We start from the raw sequence: 14,126 nt of genomic DNA on the forward strand, positions 1-14,126 counted from the left end.
AGCCAGCCGTCTCAGTCGCTGTTAAAGGCAACGGTGGGACGCCAAGAGAGACCGTCGAGATGGGAAAGGGAAAGTCGGTGGACACAGGCAGGACGAGCAGAGTTGCGGAGTCAACACCAACAGCTTGACACGTGTGGTTGACACTGATCGATTATTGAATTCGTCAAGGGGCTTGGCCAATCGTTTTCTACTTTTTCAATCAGGTATCTTAGAAGGACGCTTCGGAGTGTCCACCTGAAACAGCTCAGGCGTCCAGGACGGTAGCGTTCTCTGCGATGACGAACTCCCGGAGCTGTTGCAGTTGAAGTCCCTCCTGCTCGGTCACGGGCCAGCGCATGAACACGCCCGGCTTCCCCCACGGAGCGTCGACCGTGATCGTCTGCCCCGGAGCAAACTCCTCGCCACTCCACAGGTGCTTGAACGTGAAGGCGGTCGAGTTGACCTCAGCGCATTGACTGTCGACTTGAACCGGGGGCAGATAGACGTCTACAGACGAAGCGGACAAGTCGTAGACGGGGGCGACGTACAGCGCTTCGCCCAGCCAGAAAGTCTCGTCAATCACAGCGCGCGCGACCGAGTCGTTCGGCGAGTAGATGATCGGGTGGCGGACAATCGGCCAGCCGTGCGCTTGGTACTCGTCCAGCAAGGCCAAGCGGTACGGCTTGAGGCTCCGGAACAGGCGCGCGTTGTAGGCGTGGTAAGCTCGGGTCGTCGCGTTCGTGTAGGCCTGCACATTCATCTGCGGGATGTTGCCCTCGTGGGTGCGGAAGGCGGTGCCGCTGAAGGCGCCGAGCTCGCCCCAGCGGCCTAGTAGAGCTGCGTTACGGGTAATGTTTCCGACAGTCGCGAGCGTGTTCGTGTATCCGCCGATGTCGGAGTGGGTCTGCGCAAATCCAGAGGCACCCACGTGAAAAGTGCTGCTGACCACGGCGCGCATGCCGTCCTCACGAGACGCGTCGATGTTTTGGTCACCGACCCAAAAGAGATTCGTGTGTTTCGCCGAGAACGTGCCAGCGCTGCGGTGGAAGCCGATGGTGTCGTTCTCTAGTCCCAATTCGACCACAACCTCGCGCAAAAGCGAGGCCCACACTGTCGGGTACGCGTTGTGGAAGACGCGAGAGCTTACGGTACCGCCGGATAGAGCCACCGAGTCGTCCACGGACAAATACTCTCCGAAATCCTGCATCATGCCGGAAATCGGCACCGAGTAGTACTGCTCCTTCACCAGCGCCTTAAACCATTCGATCGTCGATTGATTCGACAGATCCAACAGACCAGCATTGATACCAGGCCCGCTCGTGATAGTCCACGCACTGCCGTCTCCCGCGGTGGCGTTCGCTACAAAGTGTCCTTCACTGGCCGCGATCGCGTAGAAGCTTGTATTGTACCCTGTGGTCTTGGTGCTCACGTTGGCCAGGAATGTGTTAACGTAACTCATGGTACGCACGCCGTACGTGGACTGCAGGTGGGGCACCCACTCGGCCCACGTCGGGTACAGCGTCGTGTCGGGTTCCCAGTTCCACCAAAGTCGGTGAAGCGAGATTCCATAAGCTCCAGTCTGAAGCCGCGTGCCCGACCAGTCCTGCAGCCAAACGCTCACGAGTGGCATGTTTGCATCGAGTGCATTTTGGACGACGTCCTCCACGAAGTCCTGTCCGCCTTGAATGCCCAGGATGGCCCCATCGTGAGACCAGTCTGGCAGCTTCGGCTGCCGCCCCGTGACCTCAGTCAGAGCCCCCGTTGCTTCAAGTAGCGGGTTACCTTTGGCGGCACGACCAAGCCAGCCACTCACACTGGAGCTCTCATACATGATCTCCAGAGTCGTGGTTGAACCGCTCGCGTGGTCACCTTCCGTGATGTTCCCAACTAGGTATCCAGCTGCAGTATCCTCGAATGACGAGGAGACATTGCTAGCAAGATCGATGAGCGCGTACTTGGTCCCATTGAGAACGAACCAGCGACCAAGCGAGGTCGCAAGAGAGCCCACACCTGTGTATGTCGTGAGCAGGGAGCCGCCAGCGAAGGCACCGGAGATAGAGGCATTCTCGTTGAGATACGTCGTGACGGGCTCCTCCCCACGACCAACGCCTCCTTCACGACTCCACACCGGCACGCGCCACCCGCGAAGGTTACCAATACCAGTCTGCTCCCCCAAGCCGAAGAAGGCTTCGTCGTGCGGTGACTCGTAGGCCAAATAAACATTGTCAATGTTGTCGCCAACGACGCTAGCGTTAAACACCAGCGGCTGCGAATCGTCGGCACTGGCCGACTCCAAAGCAAACGACAACGTCCACGTCCAGTCTGAGCACGCGGCATCGGCGAACACGCCAGTGATGTCCACGCGCTCCGAGCTTGAGGAGGTCACATCCGAGATAGTGGCCGTCTGGCACGGCGTCCTCACGTCGTTGCTGCTCAACTGGAAGTTACCTGACGCCTGCGTGATGACTGTGAGCCCCGTAGACGCCGAAATGAAGGCTCGGTCCGATGCCGCTGGATGCAAAGAAGGTGTGCACTGTCAGTGACTGTATTCCGCGTGACCTTCGTTCGCTGTACTCACATTTCCAGACCTGGTCTCCGATGCTGTTGACAATGTTGAGAGAGGACTCCTTGGTGTCGACAGTCACGATAAAAGGACCCAGCGCGTAGTCAGCGGCAGTGGCACTGACTCGTGGACTACCAACGCCTGCGAGCGCTGCAGCTATCAACGCAGACGCCAGGCGCGGTTGCATGGCGGCGATGTCGTTGGGGGCTGGCAAATTGAAGAATAACACGATAGGAGGGCGAAGATTCCTGCCGAGACTGCTACGTCCGCTTGAAGTTCCTTGCCAAGGAATCCTTGATGGACTCGGCGAGGTACCGGTGGAGTATAGGAGGGCCGGACAGCGCGGCGCGAAGAAGCTCGTGTGCCGGCGATGCAGTTTAAAAAGGTATCGCCAAAGTCGATCGGCTTCTTGTACGAATTCCGCCGCACAAGGACCTCACGCTTGAAATATCACACGTACTGAGGGGGGCAACGAATCGTGCTTTGGCGCAAACAGCCTGCAATCTGCAATGCCACCTGACAATTGCTGGCCTGTCGTGGATGAGCTGACAGGTTCATTTACGCCTGGACACGTAAACCCCCCGCTACTCGCAATCGACGCCATCGCTCGTATTTCAACTCGATCTATCTTCTATTGAATCGTTCAGCAATACTCGTCTTACGGGCTTGGGGCTTTGAGCTCGGTTGAGCCTTTGGTTTCCCACTGAACATGTGAGTCAACTTATCTCGCTTTCGCAAGGCAGGCTTCACAAGGCGCTCGTAGGCAGTGTTGGTTATCTTTCGCACAACTTCCTCTTCCTCTGTGGACGACCAGAACACGTCTCGAGCGTTTCCCGAGCAGAAAGATGACGAGCGCCTACTGGACTCGCTCGACCGAGCTGTCAGCACCTCGATAGCCATTCCGACAGCGTCCAGATCACGCGGAGGTTTCACATCGTGTGGAATATCGCTTGGATGACCGGGAATTGAGAACACCGGTGGACACAGCTCATCGTACTGCAGCGGTTTGTACGGCACAAAGCCCTTACTGTCGTCGCGAACTGGCTGCACTACCAAATATGCCTCTCGTGACAGCTTCATCATGTGGTGCGAATCGAAAACGCGGGCGATCTTCGTCGGGTCAATATCGCACATCATTGAGTCCAGTGGCAGGTTGGAGTGGAACGATCTCACGGCGATGTTTACAGCCCCCTCCGGGTCGAATGTCGGCGCGAATGCCTGGGCATTGGCCCGAATACCAGGCTGCAGTAGCTGCTGGAAGCTCGCTACCAGCGACTCGACAGTGCAAGTACTCGCGTTGATCGGCGGAATCCCCACGCCTACTCGCTGACACAGGTGAGCTGCGAACAGTTGAGACGGGTGCGAGCCGCACACGGCCATTGGCTTGCCTGCCATGAGACCTTCGGCCAGAACGTCCGGCTCGCCCCAATGGATCGTGGCTGCTACGCCTGCGAAGAGCTGGTCGTAAGGCACCTCAGCGTCTACCAGATAAACGGACGCGGATCTGTACGGGGAGCGGGCTGCATCGCCAACATCTCGTGCTTGCACGATGACTCGCACGCGAAGCTGCTGAGCGGCACGGTCGATCTTCTGTAGCAGATCCTCAAACTCTCCGAACACGAAGGTGCGCGTGGATACGCCGAAGTAGATCACCGGCGGGCTGGAGCTAGAGAATGCGAACTGTGTTAGTGCTTGCGGAACCGCTGGAGGAGTTTGACCACTTCGCAACGTCACATGACCGGCCACCGTGAGCTCTTCGCCCCAGTCAAGAGGCTTCGACAGCAACGCGGGGTTGTACAAGTACACGTGTGGCACTTCCCACTGAACCAGCGGGTCCGGCCGATTCAAGCAGCTCGTGAGTCCGATGAACGAGCGGAACTGAGTGAGGATGTCTGCTACACTGCCGCGATTCAAAGTCGCGTCGACGACTCCATGTGTCAACAGGTTGGTGTGTCGGGGGGTCATGGTCACTGCAGAGTCCAATGCTGCGAAGGAACTGAGAACATGTGGGAACTCGAACGTCGGCGACAGCGGCTCGAGGCTGGCGCACTGCAGCGGGATACCGAGGCGTTGTGCCACATGCACGTGTCCGAGCAGCATCGGATGCCACAGCAGAGCGTCGGCACGGAAGTGCACGCCAGGCTTGTTGGGACCGCAGCCGTGTGGGTCGGAGCCGTACGCGGCAGGCCAGAGCGAATAGACGAGTTCTCGGAAGGATTGGAGCGCCCCCAGACTCGAACGACCAAGTTCGGAATCGAGGGCAGCGCTGGTCTGGGCGTCGTGTATCAGCTGTACAAACTCTTGGACACTGTCAGGCACACCCGCCAAGGGGTAGAACTCGAGTCCAAGCGCGGTGACCTTCGAGCGGAAGCACTCGTTGGCGGCCAGACGCACACGGTGACCATGCGCCGCAAGTTTCAGTCCGACGGCAGCGAACTGCTTGACACCGTTGTCCCAGGTGCCTACGGCTGCCAAGCAGACGTTCATGGGAGGAACAGCTGGCTTGGTTGCGCGCTGAGCCTGCACCGCCTTACCGCATTGGAAAGCTGCGAATTGCCGCCACCGAGTGATGGTATTGTTGTCAACGGCGTCGAAGTCCTCGCATGGAAGATCGATCTGGACGTTGACGCTTCCTCGTGATGTGAGCTGCACTTCGAGGAGCTTGACCGCTTGTTGTTGATGTGCCGGATCGCTCCATTTTGAAGTGATACCCGTAGGCGCAAGGCCAGGTGCTCGTATCCGTGCAAGCTGCTGGTGCCCTGTCGTGGTGCTCGGAAAAAGCGGGTTGTACTCAGGCAGCCGACCACTCTGGGTCTTTCGAAAGTCCAGCGTGGCTTGATATCTCATGCGGTATACCTCCGCCTTGTTGCTGATGGCGCGAAGCATTTGCTTGCGGACGCTCTTGTCCGCAAAAAGCACGTTGTCAACACTGTTGCCTTCAGTTGACGGCGTGTGGCTGTTAGCCAAGCCCTTCTGTACGCCGATTGCCGACATGAACCCCCGATCAAGCATGCTAGAGTGCTTCTGCTCGCCTTCTTCGCGGTGCGCATTGATGTGCCCCGTCACCACACGGTCCGTGAAGTGCACGAGTCCGAGAGTCGGTCGCACGAGAAAGCAACCAACGCCTTTCAACGTACCGATGGCCCCACCGGCCACACCATTCTTCGAAAATCCCTTGACGGGCTCACGTACCAGACCAGTGTAAGCGCCAGCAAACTCGTGGAAGAACGCTCCAGCTCCAGCAGAGGCACCTGCCAGCGTCGAGTTTGGACCACGCGCCGTGTAGTCCACGACGTGATAGCTCACCATTTTCTTGCCAGCGTTCTCCAGACGCTCGCTCACGATGAGCGCACACCGGTCACACAGCTTCAGACGGTCACGGATACTCCACTGAGTGGCGATCCGCTCGTGATCCAAGTCACAGAACATATCCTGCGTCGGCAAGTGCCGATAGAAGCTGCGCACCGCTTCACCAGCTCCGTCTTCATGCTGCATGACGTCGCGCAGGTCGAGAGCTCGAGCTCGCAGTGTCGGGTTCATGAGCCCCACAAATGCCTCACGCAGCTTCTCGGTCGTCAGCTTCGTGATGGGACAAGGCTCGACGCCAACGCCCGCCTTGACGACTGCGTGGCCCCAGAACGGCTGGTCACCGAAGAACGGCACGATGAACGTTGGCTTGCCGGCGAGCAACCCTGCAGCCGTGGTGCCAGCGCCACCGTGGTGGACCACCGCACACACGCGCGGCATGAGCCAGTCGTGCGGACAGTTGCCGATGAAGAAGACGTTGGGCGGGATGTCGAGGTCGCCGGCCATGTCGCTCCAGCTGGACTGGATCAGCACGCGCACGTTCGCTTGCAGCGCTGCGTCGACGATCATTTTGGTGGTGGCTTGCGGGTCGGCCAGCACCATGGAGCCGAAGCCGACGAAGATCGGGCCTCCGTCGCTACCGAGGAACCTCTCGAGCTCGGGTGACGGCGTGTAGGAGCTACCGGGTCCGTCGGTCAGGGTCACGGTGCCGATGACGTCGTAGAGGTGTCCCCAGTCGGCCGGCTTGGTCACGAGCTTCGGGCTCCACATGAATGCGTGCGGGATGCGAAGGTCTAGCAGCAGGTCTCGCCCGCCATCGCCGTTGCGGATCTTGCGCAGCTTGAGCACCTTGGTGCGGAACTCGTTGATGAGGCCCTCGGTGCCCTGCCACATGAGCAGATCCACCATCTTGTACGACAGGTAGTTGGTCTTCTTGAGCTCGTCCGTGTACGGCATGTTGGCGAGCGGGTGTGGGAACGCCGTGGTGGGCACCCACGGCTGAGGGAACATGATATGCAGCGGCACACCGAGGCGCTCGGCGACGTGGATGTGGCCGTAGGAGACGGGGTTGGCGATGATGGCTTGCGCCTGAAATGGTTTGCCCGGTACGCCTGGGCCGCCTCCGTCCGGGTCTGCGGCGGAGACGGCCGGCCACGTAGAGTGCACGATTTCGTTGATCATCTCCCTGTTACGCGGCACGTCCTTGGTGAGCGTCTCGATCTTGGTGGGGATAAGGTGGCCGCCTGTCTTGACCATGTAGGCGGCCAGTTCCTTGGGGTCGCCACCGAGCGGGTAGAACTCGACGCCGTGGCTCATGACGAAGTCTCTGTAGACGGCGTGCGTGGCGAGTCGGACGCGGTGTCCGTCACGTTGCAGTCGTTGTGCGATGGCGAGGAAGGGTTGGACGTCGCCTCTCGTACCGACGATGATGATGCAGATGCGCATGACTGGAGGCCTCTGGACGGTTGTGTTGGTGGTGGCGAAGTTGTTTGGCTTGGACACAACATCGTTACTGGCAAATTCGTTTGTATCGGGACTGTTCTGGTGCATTGCGGTTGGTAGTGGGGTTGAAGCGAGGTGGCAAACACGATAATGAAAGGTATACATTGCGAGGATGCTAGTTCGGTGTGAGTTCGGTCTAGTCGTTTTAATAAAATCCTGCTGTCCGTGAGCACATTATAATAAACACGAGGATCCGACTGATGTGTTTATGGCACACGAAAACTATGCCAGAGAAGGGATTGGTCCGTGTCCGTGCTCCCCCCGTAGTCGCTAGAATGCCCTGTGTTCGCCCAGGGTCGGTGTTTACCCTCCGTGTTTTAAGGATTTCGAGATCGGAGGGAACTTGCAGATATGTGTGCGTAGCTGGTGTTTACCACCAGTCTTGAGCAGCAATTCTATCAGCACTTCAAGCATTCTTCATTCAAATTCATGGGGATTCTACTGGTCTTCGGTTCAATTGGCCTAATGGGTTGCCTTTGTGGCGCAGGAGATACATGCACACGGTATCATACGAGACTGCATTGACTCAGTGCCTTACCCCGTCTTGAAGCAGGACGGTGGTCCTATTATTATATTGCATTGTTTTTGTCGAAAATCCGTTTCGAATCGCATGTTTTGCCAAGATAATCAATCGAGGCCGAGTGATTAGCACTCGCGTCCTCGAGCAGTGTGGTTCCCGACATTATCAAATTATCGCCTCGCTTCGACAACACCACCGAGCGTAGCGTAATGCGGGGCAGCAGCTTCAATACAAACGTAATGACCGACAGAAACAGCGCATCAGTCCACCAACCTTTTGCACTCGCGGCGTGCGGCCCGGACGGCCGCATTCAAATAGAGTTCGCAGCAGAAGACTCCATCGACATTCGGAGACCCGATCACCACGCCCATGCAGACACACGAGCTCAAGCAACCCCTTCACAGTCCAGCAGCCATACTCCTGACACCTTCACCACCACCAACACAACCGTCCAGAGGCCTCCAGTCATGCGCATCTGCATCATCATCGTCGGTACGAGAGGCGACGTCCAACCCTTCCTCGCCATCGCACAACGACTGCAACGTGACGGACACCGCGTCCGACTCGCCACGCACGCCGTCTACAGAGACTTCGTCATGAGCCACGGCGTCGAGTTCTACCCGCTCGGTGGCGACCCCAAGGAACTGGCCGCCTACATGGTCAAGACAGGCGGCCACCTTATCCCCACCAAGATCGAGACGCTCACCAAGGACGTGCCGCGTAACAGGGAGATGATCAACGAAATCGTGCACTCTACGTGGCCGGCCGTCTCCGCCGCAGACCCGGACGGAGGCGGCCCAGGCGTACCGGGCAAACCATTTCAGGCGCAAGCCATCATCGCCAACCCCGTCTCCTACGGCCACATCCACGTCGCCGAGCGCCTCGGTGTGCCGCTGCATATCATGTTCCCTCAGCCGTGGGTGCCCACCACGGCGTTCCCACACCCGCTCGCCAACATGCCGTACACGGACGAGCTCAAGAAGACCAACTACCTGTCGTACAAGATGGTGGATCTGCTCATGTGGCAGGGCACCGAGGGCCTCATCAACGAGTTCCGCACCAAGGTGCTCAAGCTGCGCAAGATCCGCAACGGCGATGGCGGGCGAGACCTGCTGCTAGACCTTCGCATCCCGCACGCATTCATGTGGAGCCCGAAGCTCGTGACCAAGCCGGCCGACTGGGGACACCTCTACGACGTCATCGGCACCGTGACCCTGACCGACGGACCCGGTAGCTCCTACACGCCGTCACCCGAGCTCGAGAGGTTCCTCGGTAGCGACGGAGGCCCGATCTTCGTCGGCTTCGGCTCCATGGTGCTGGCCGACCCGCAAGCCACCACCAAAATGATCGTCGACGCAGCGCTGCAAGCGAACGTGCGCGTGCTGATCCAGTCCAGCTGGAGCGACATGGCCGGCGACCTCGACATCCCGCCCAACGTCTTCTTCATCGGCAACTGTCCGCACGACTGGCTCATGCCGCGCGTGTGTGCGGTGGTCCACCACGGTGGCGCTGGCACCACGGCTGCAGGGTTGCTCGCCGGCAAGCCAACGTTCATCGTGCCGTTCTTCGGTGACCAGCCGTTCTGGGGCCACGCAGTCGTCAAGGCGGGCGTTGGCGTCGAGCCTTGTCCCATCACGAAGCTGACGACCGAGAAGCTGCGTGAGGCATTTGTGGGGCTCATGAACCCGACACTGCGAGCTCGAGCTCTCGACCTGCGCGACGTCATGCAGCATGAAGACGGAGCTGGTGAAGCGGTGCGCAGCTTCTATCGGCACTTGCCGACGCAGGATATGTTCTGTGACTTGGATCACGAGCGGATCGCCACTCAGTGGAGTATCCGTGACCGTCTGAAGCTGTGTGACCGGTGTGCGCTCATCGTGAGCGAGCGTCTGGAGAACGCTGGCAAGAAAATGGTGAGCTATCACGTCGTGGACTACACGGCGCGTGGTCCAAACTCGACGCTGGCAGGTGCCTCTGCTGGAGCTGGAGCGTTCTTCCACGAGTTTGCTGGCGCTTACACTGGTCTGGTACGTGAGCCCGTCAAGGGATTTTCGAAGAATGGTGTGGCCGGTGGGGCCATCGGTACGTTGAAAGGCGTTGGTTGCTTTCTCGTGCGACCGACTCTCGGACTCGTGCACTTCACGGACCGTGTGGTGACGGGGCACATCAATGCGCACCGCGAAGAAGGCGAGCAGAAGCACTCTAGCATGCTTGATCGGGGGTTCATGTCGGCAATCGGCGTACAGAAGGGCTTGGCTAACAGCCACACGCCGTCAACTGAAGGCAACAGTGTTGACAACGTGCTTTTTGCGGACAAGAGCGTCCGCAAGCAAATGCTTCGCGCCATCAGCAACAAGGCGGAGGTATACCGCATGAGATATCAAGCCACGCTGGACTTTCGAAAGACCCAGAGTGGTCGGCTGCCTGAGTACAACCCGCTTTTTCCGAGCACCACGACAGGGCACCAGCAGCTTGCACGGATACGAGCACCTGGCCTTGCGCCTACGGGTATCACTTCAAAATGGAGCGATCCGGCACATCAACAACAAGCGGTCAAGCTCCTCGAAGTGCAGCTCACATCACGAGGAAGCGTCAACGTCCAGATCGATCTTCCATGCGAGGACTTCGACACCGTTGACAACAATACCATCACTCGGTGGCGGCAATTCGCAGCTTTCCAATGCGGTAAGGCGGTGCAGGCTCAGCGCGCAACCAAGCCAGCTGTTCCTCCCATGAACGTCTGCTTGGCAGCCGTAGGCACCTGGGACAACGGTGTCAAGCAGTTCGCTGCCGTCGGACTGAAACTTGCGGCGCATGGTCACCGTGTGCGTCTGGCCGCCAACGAGTGCTTCCGCTCGAAGGTCACCGCGCTTGGACTCGAGTTCTACCCCTTGGCGGGTGTGCCTGACAGTGTCCAAGAGTTTGTACAGCTGATACACGACGCCCAGACCAGCGCTGCCCTCGATTCCGAACTTGGTCGTTCGAGTCTGGGGGCGCTCCAATCCTTCCGAGAACTCGTCTATTCGCTCTGGCCTGCTGCGTACGGCTCCGACCCACACGGCTGCGGTCCCAACAAGCCTGGCGTGCACTTCCGTGCCGACGCTCTGCTGTGGCATCCGATGCTGCTCGGACACGTGCATGTGGCACAACGCCTCGGTATCCCGCTGCAGTGCGCCAGCCTCGAGCCGCTGTCGCCGACGTTCGAGTTCCCACATGTTCTCAGTTCCTTCGCAGCATTGGACTCTGCAGTGACCATGACCCCCCGACACACCAACCTGTTGACACATGGAGTCGTCGACGCGACTTTGAATCGCGGCAGTGTAGCAGACATCCTCACTCAGTTCCGCTCGTTCATCGGACTCACGAGCCGCTTGAATCGGCCGGACCCGCTGGTTCAGTGGGAAGTGCCACACGTGTACTTGTACAACCCCGCGTTGCTGTCGAAGCCTCTTGACTGGGGCGAAGAGCTCACGGTGGCCGGTCATGTGACGTTGCGAAGTGGTCAAACTCCTCCAGCGGTTCCGCAAGCACTAACACAGTTCGCATTCTCTAGCTCCAGCCCGCCGGTGATCTACTTCGGCGTATCCACGCGCACCTTCGTGTTCGGAGAGTTTGAGGATCTGCTACAGAAGATCGACCGTGCCGCTCAGCAGCTTCGCGTGCGAGTCATCGTGCAAGCACGAGATGTTGGCGATGCAGCCCGCTCCCCGTACAGATCCGCGTCCGTTTATCTGGTAGACGCTGAGGTGCCTTACGACCAGCTCTTCGCAGGCGTAGCAGCCACGATCCATTGGGGCGAGCCGGACGTTCTGGCCGAAGGTCTCATGGCAGGCAAGCCAATGGCCGTGTGCGGCTCGCACCCGTCTCAACTGTTCGCAGCTCACCTGTGTCAGCGAGTAGGCGTGGGGATTCCGCCGATCAACGCGAGTACTTGCACTGTCGAGTCGCTGGTAGCGAGCTTCCAGCAGCTACTGCAACCTGGTATTTGGGCCAATGCCCAGGCATTCGCGCCGACGTTCGACCCGGAGAGGGCTGTAAACATCGCCGTGAGATCGTTCTACTCCAACCTGCCGCTGAAAGCGATGATGTGCGATATTGACCCGACGAAGATCGCCCGCGTTTTCGATTCGCAGCACACAGTGAAGCTGTCACTAGAGGCGTATTTGACGGTGCAGCCAGTTCGCGATGACAGTAAGGGCTTCGTGCCGTACAAACCACTGCAGTACGATGGGTTCTGTCCACCAGTGTTCTCGATTCGCACTAGTCTAGGCGATATTCCACACGATGTGAAGCCTCCGCGTGATCTGGACGCTGTCGGAATGGCTATCGAGGTTCTGAACACGCAGGACGATCGTCGATCGAGTGGGTCAAGCCAGCAGTCGTCCGAGTACGCAAACGTCGATGTTCAAGTGGTAGACACGGAGGTATTCTGGTTGTCCACAGAGGAAGAGAAGGCTGCGCGGAAGTCGACCAACGCTGCTTACGAGCGTCTTGTGAAGCCGCGGGCCTTGCGGAAGCGTGACAAGTTGACTCAATTGTTTCATGACCGGTCGAAATAGTAGATCAAAGAATACGCTGCGCAATTCAAGTAGTCCAATGTTCATTCTCATGCGTTCACTCATTCAACGCGTCCACGACCGCTTGTTCCACGGGGCTGTAGTCCCCGTCAGCTCGATTCAAGTTCATTTTGCAACGCAGCCGCACGTTCGGGTTGCACATGACGCGCACCGACTCCACCCCCTTGAGCCCCAAATTCTTGCTGCGAGCATGTAGCAAGAACGGGTGCACCAGCATCACATCACCGGCCTTGCCGTTCACCTCCACCACTTCTCGGCGCTCAAACTGTCTGGCCTGGTAGCTCACGGCGCCGCCTTTCATGCCTCGCGGCTCGTTTCTCTCTAGCAGTCTGGCAATCCACTTGTGGGAACCTACCGACACGGCCGTGCCTCCTTCACCCGGTCCAATATCCGAGAACAGGAAGATCAGCAGCAGGCCAGACTCTTCACTGTCCACGTGGTGCTGGTACGACGCGCCGTCCACGTGCCACTTGCCTGCAGCTCCCCACGGCGGCTCGGCCTGGTCGGGGAAAGTGATCATCCACCACCCGAGACCAAAATCTTCATAGCGATTTTTGCCACAGATTTGGTCCATCGCTCGCTTCAGTCGTGGCGTCACCACTTGGCCCCACACGGGGTCGTCCTCCGCCGTGTACAGTTCTGCTCCAAGCACCAAATACCAAATAAGTTTTTTTGCCGAGAAGTATGAATTGTTGTTGCACTGCGTTTGGTACCGGGGATGCCATGCCGCTCCACCCACGTGGTCGGGTCTTTTGTGATGCCATCGAGGGCCAGCCGTTGCCAAATCAACTCGCGACACTTTGCAGCGGTGGACGACGCGAAGGCGTTCGGCAGCAGCACAAAACCGTCGCGCACGAATGAAGCAATGGCTTCTTGACCTAGCGGCGGTGGCGCATCAATGGAGACGCGCTGCTTCTTGTCACTGGGCTCGCTGGTCGGTGCATCTCGACGAGGACTGCCTGCCAGCGGCTCACTTGCATCGAGCTCTCGCTTCATTTCTAAGATCACGAATGACGATGTGCACCCCTTTTTAGGAGTCTCTCTGGTCGTAAGTCTCATTTCAGTTGGCGGTCTCACCATTTAACCCGACCTGGAACCTTACCTCTTCATGCAGTTCACGGGCCGGGGCTTGCGAGTGTTCTCGCACAACATGCACTTTTGGGTGCCGATGGGAGCCGTATGCGAGGCCGTGATCGGCTACCACCACCCGGAGAAGAATCGCGGCCCGCACTCGAAGTACTGGCTCTAAGTGTTGTCGCGAGGGCGAGTCTACATGCTTATAGTGCTGTTGTGTACATGGCACCACTGTCTAGGGCTGGCATGCAGATGAATGGACGGCGCTTTGCGGGCTTCATTTTTGCTGCGTGTGGACACACCGCAATGGTATTATATTGCCAAGATGTATGGTTAGGTAGAGTTCTAGTCGCGGGAAGCGAAACTCGCTCTGCACCGACTAGATCCAGTCAATCGTGACGACAGCTTGCCAAAGGAAAAGAACTGTCAGGCTGGCAGTACATGAAACATCAAGGTGTAGCAGCTTTGCTTCGTCTTAGAAAGCGGACGCCGACAAGTCGCTCGTACACGCAGGAACGAGCATGTACATGTCGTTGCTCGAGTTCAGCGCCAACAGGCTTAGTGTCCTCACACCCCGTCCAGCCTCTCGCCCACAAGTGTATCG

The 14,126-nt window shown here is 58.6% G+C and overlaps 4 protein-coding genes across 4 annotated transcripts; 1 reads left to right on the top strand and 3 right to left on the bottom strand.

Annotated features, from left to right (window-relative positions):
• Window positions 1-244: 244 nt before the first annotated feature.
• Window positions 245-2,729, bottom strand: KRP23_12288 (Sulfoquinovosidase; the record flags this gene model as incomplete). The annotated part of the gene is made up of 2 exons (XM_067882887.1): window positions 245-2,490; window positions 2,558-2,729. 2 exons carry the CDS (start codon window positions 2,727-2,729, stop codon window positions 245-247), a joined length of 2,418 nt encoding a protein of 805 aa, XP_067739897.1.
• Window positions 2,730-3,166: 437 nt separating this feature from the next.
• Window positions 3,167-7,399, bottom strand: KRP23_12289 (Sterol 3-beta-glucosyltransferase UGT80B1; the record flags this gene model as incomplete). Its single annotated transcript, XM_067882888.1, has 1 exon — window positions 3,167-7,399. One exon carries the CDS (start codon window positions 7,397-7,399, stop codon window positions 3,167-3,169), a length of 4,233 nt encoding a protein of 1,410 aa, XP_067739898.1.
• Window positions 7,400-8,110: 711 nt separating this feature from the next.
• On the top strand, window positions 8,111-12,430 carry KRP23_12290 (Sterol 3-beta-glucosyltransferase UGT80B1; the record flags this gene model as incomplete). The annotated part of the gene is made up of 1 exon (XM_067882890.1): window positions 8,111-12,430. One exon carries the CDS (start codon window positions 8,111-8,113, stop codon window positions 12,428-12,430), a length of 4,320 nt encoding a protein of 1,439 aa, XP_067739899.1.
• A 55-nt stretch (window positions 12,431-12,485) lies between these two features.
• On the bottom strand, window positions 12,486-13,444 carry KRP23_12291 (uncharacterized protein; the record flags this gene model as incomplete). Its single annotated transcript, XM_067882891.1, has 2 exons — window positions 12,486-13,087; window positions 13,162-13,444. The coding sequence occupies 2 exons, from the start codon at window positions 13,442-13,444 to the stop codon at window positions 12,486-12,488; spliced, it is 885 nt and encodes a 294-aa protein (XP_067739900.1).
• Between the last annotated feature and the right edge of the window lie 682 nt (window positions 13,445-14,126).

Source organism: Phytophthora ramorum (assembly GCF_020800215.1).
Source record: "Phytophthora ramorum isolate Pr-102 chromosome Unknown Phyram_PR-102_s0014, whole genome shotgun sequence".
Lineage (NCBI taxonomy): Eukaryota > Oomycota > Peronosporomycetes > Peronosporales > Peronosporaceae > Phytophthora > Phytophthora ramorum.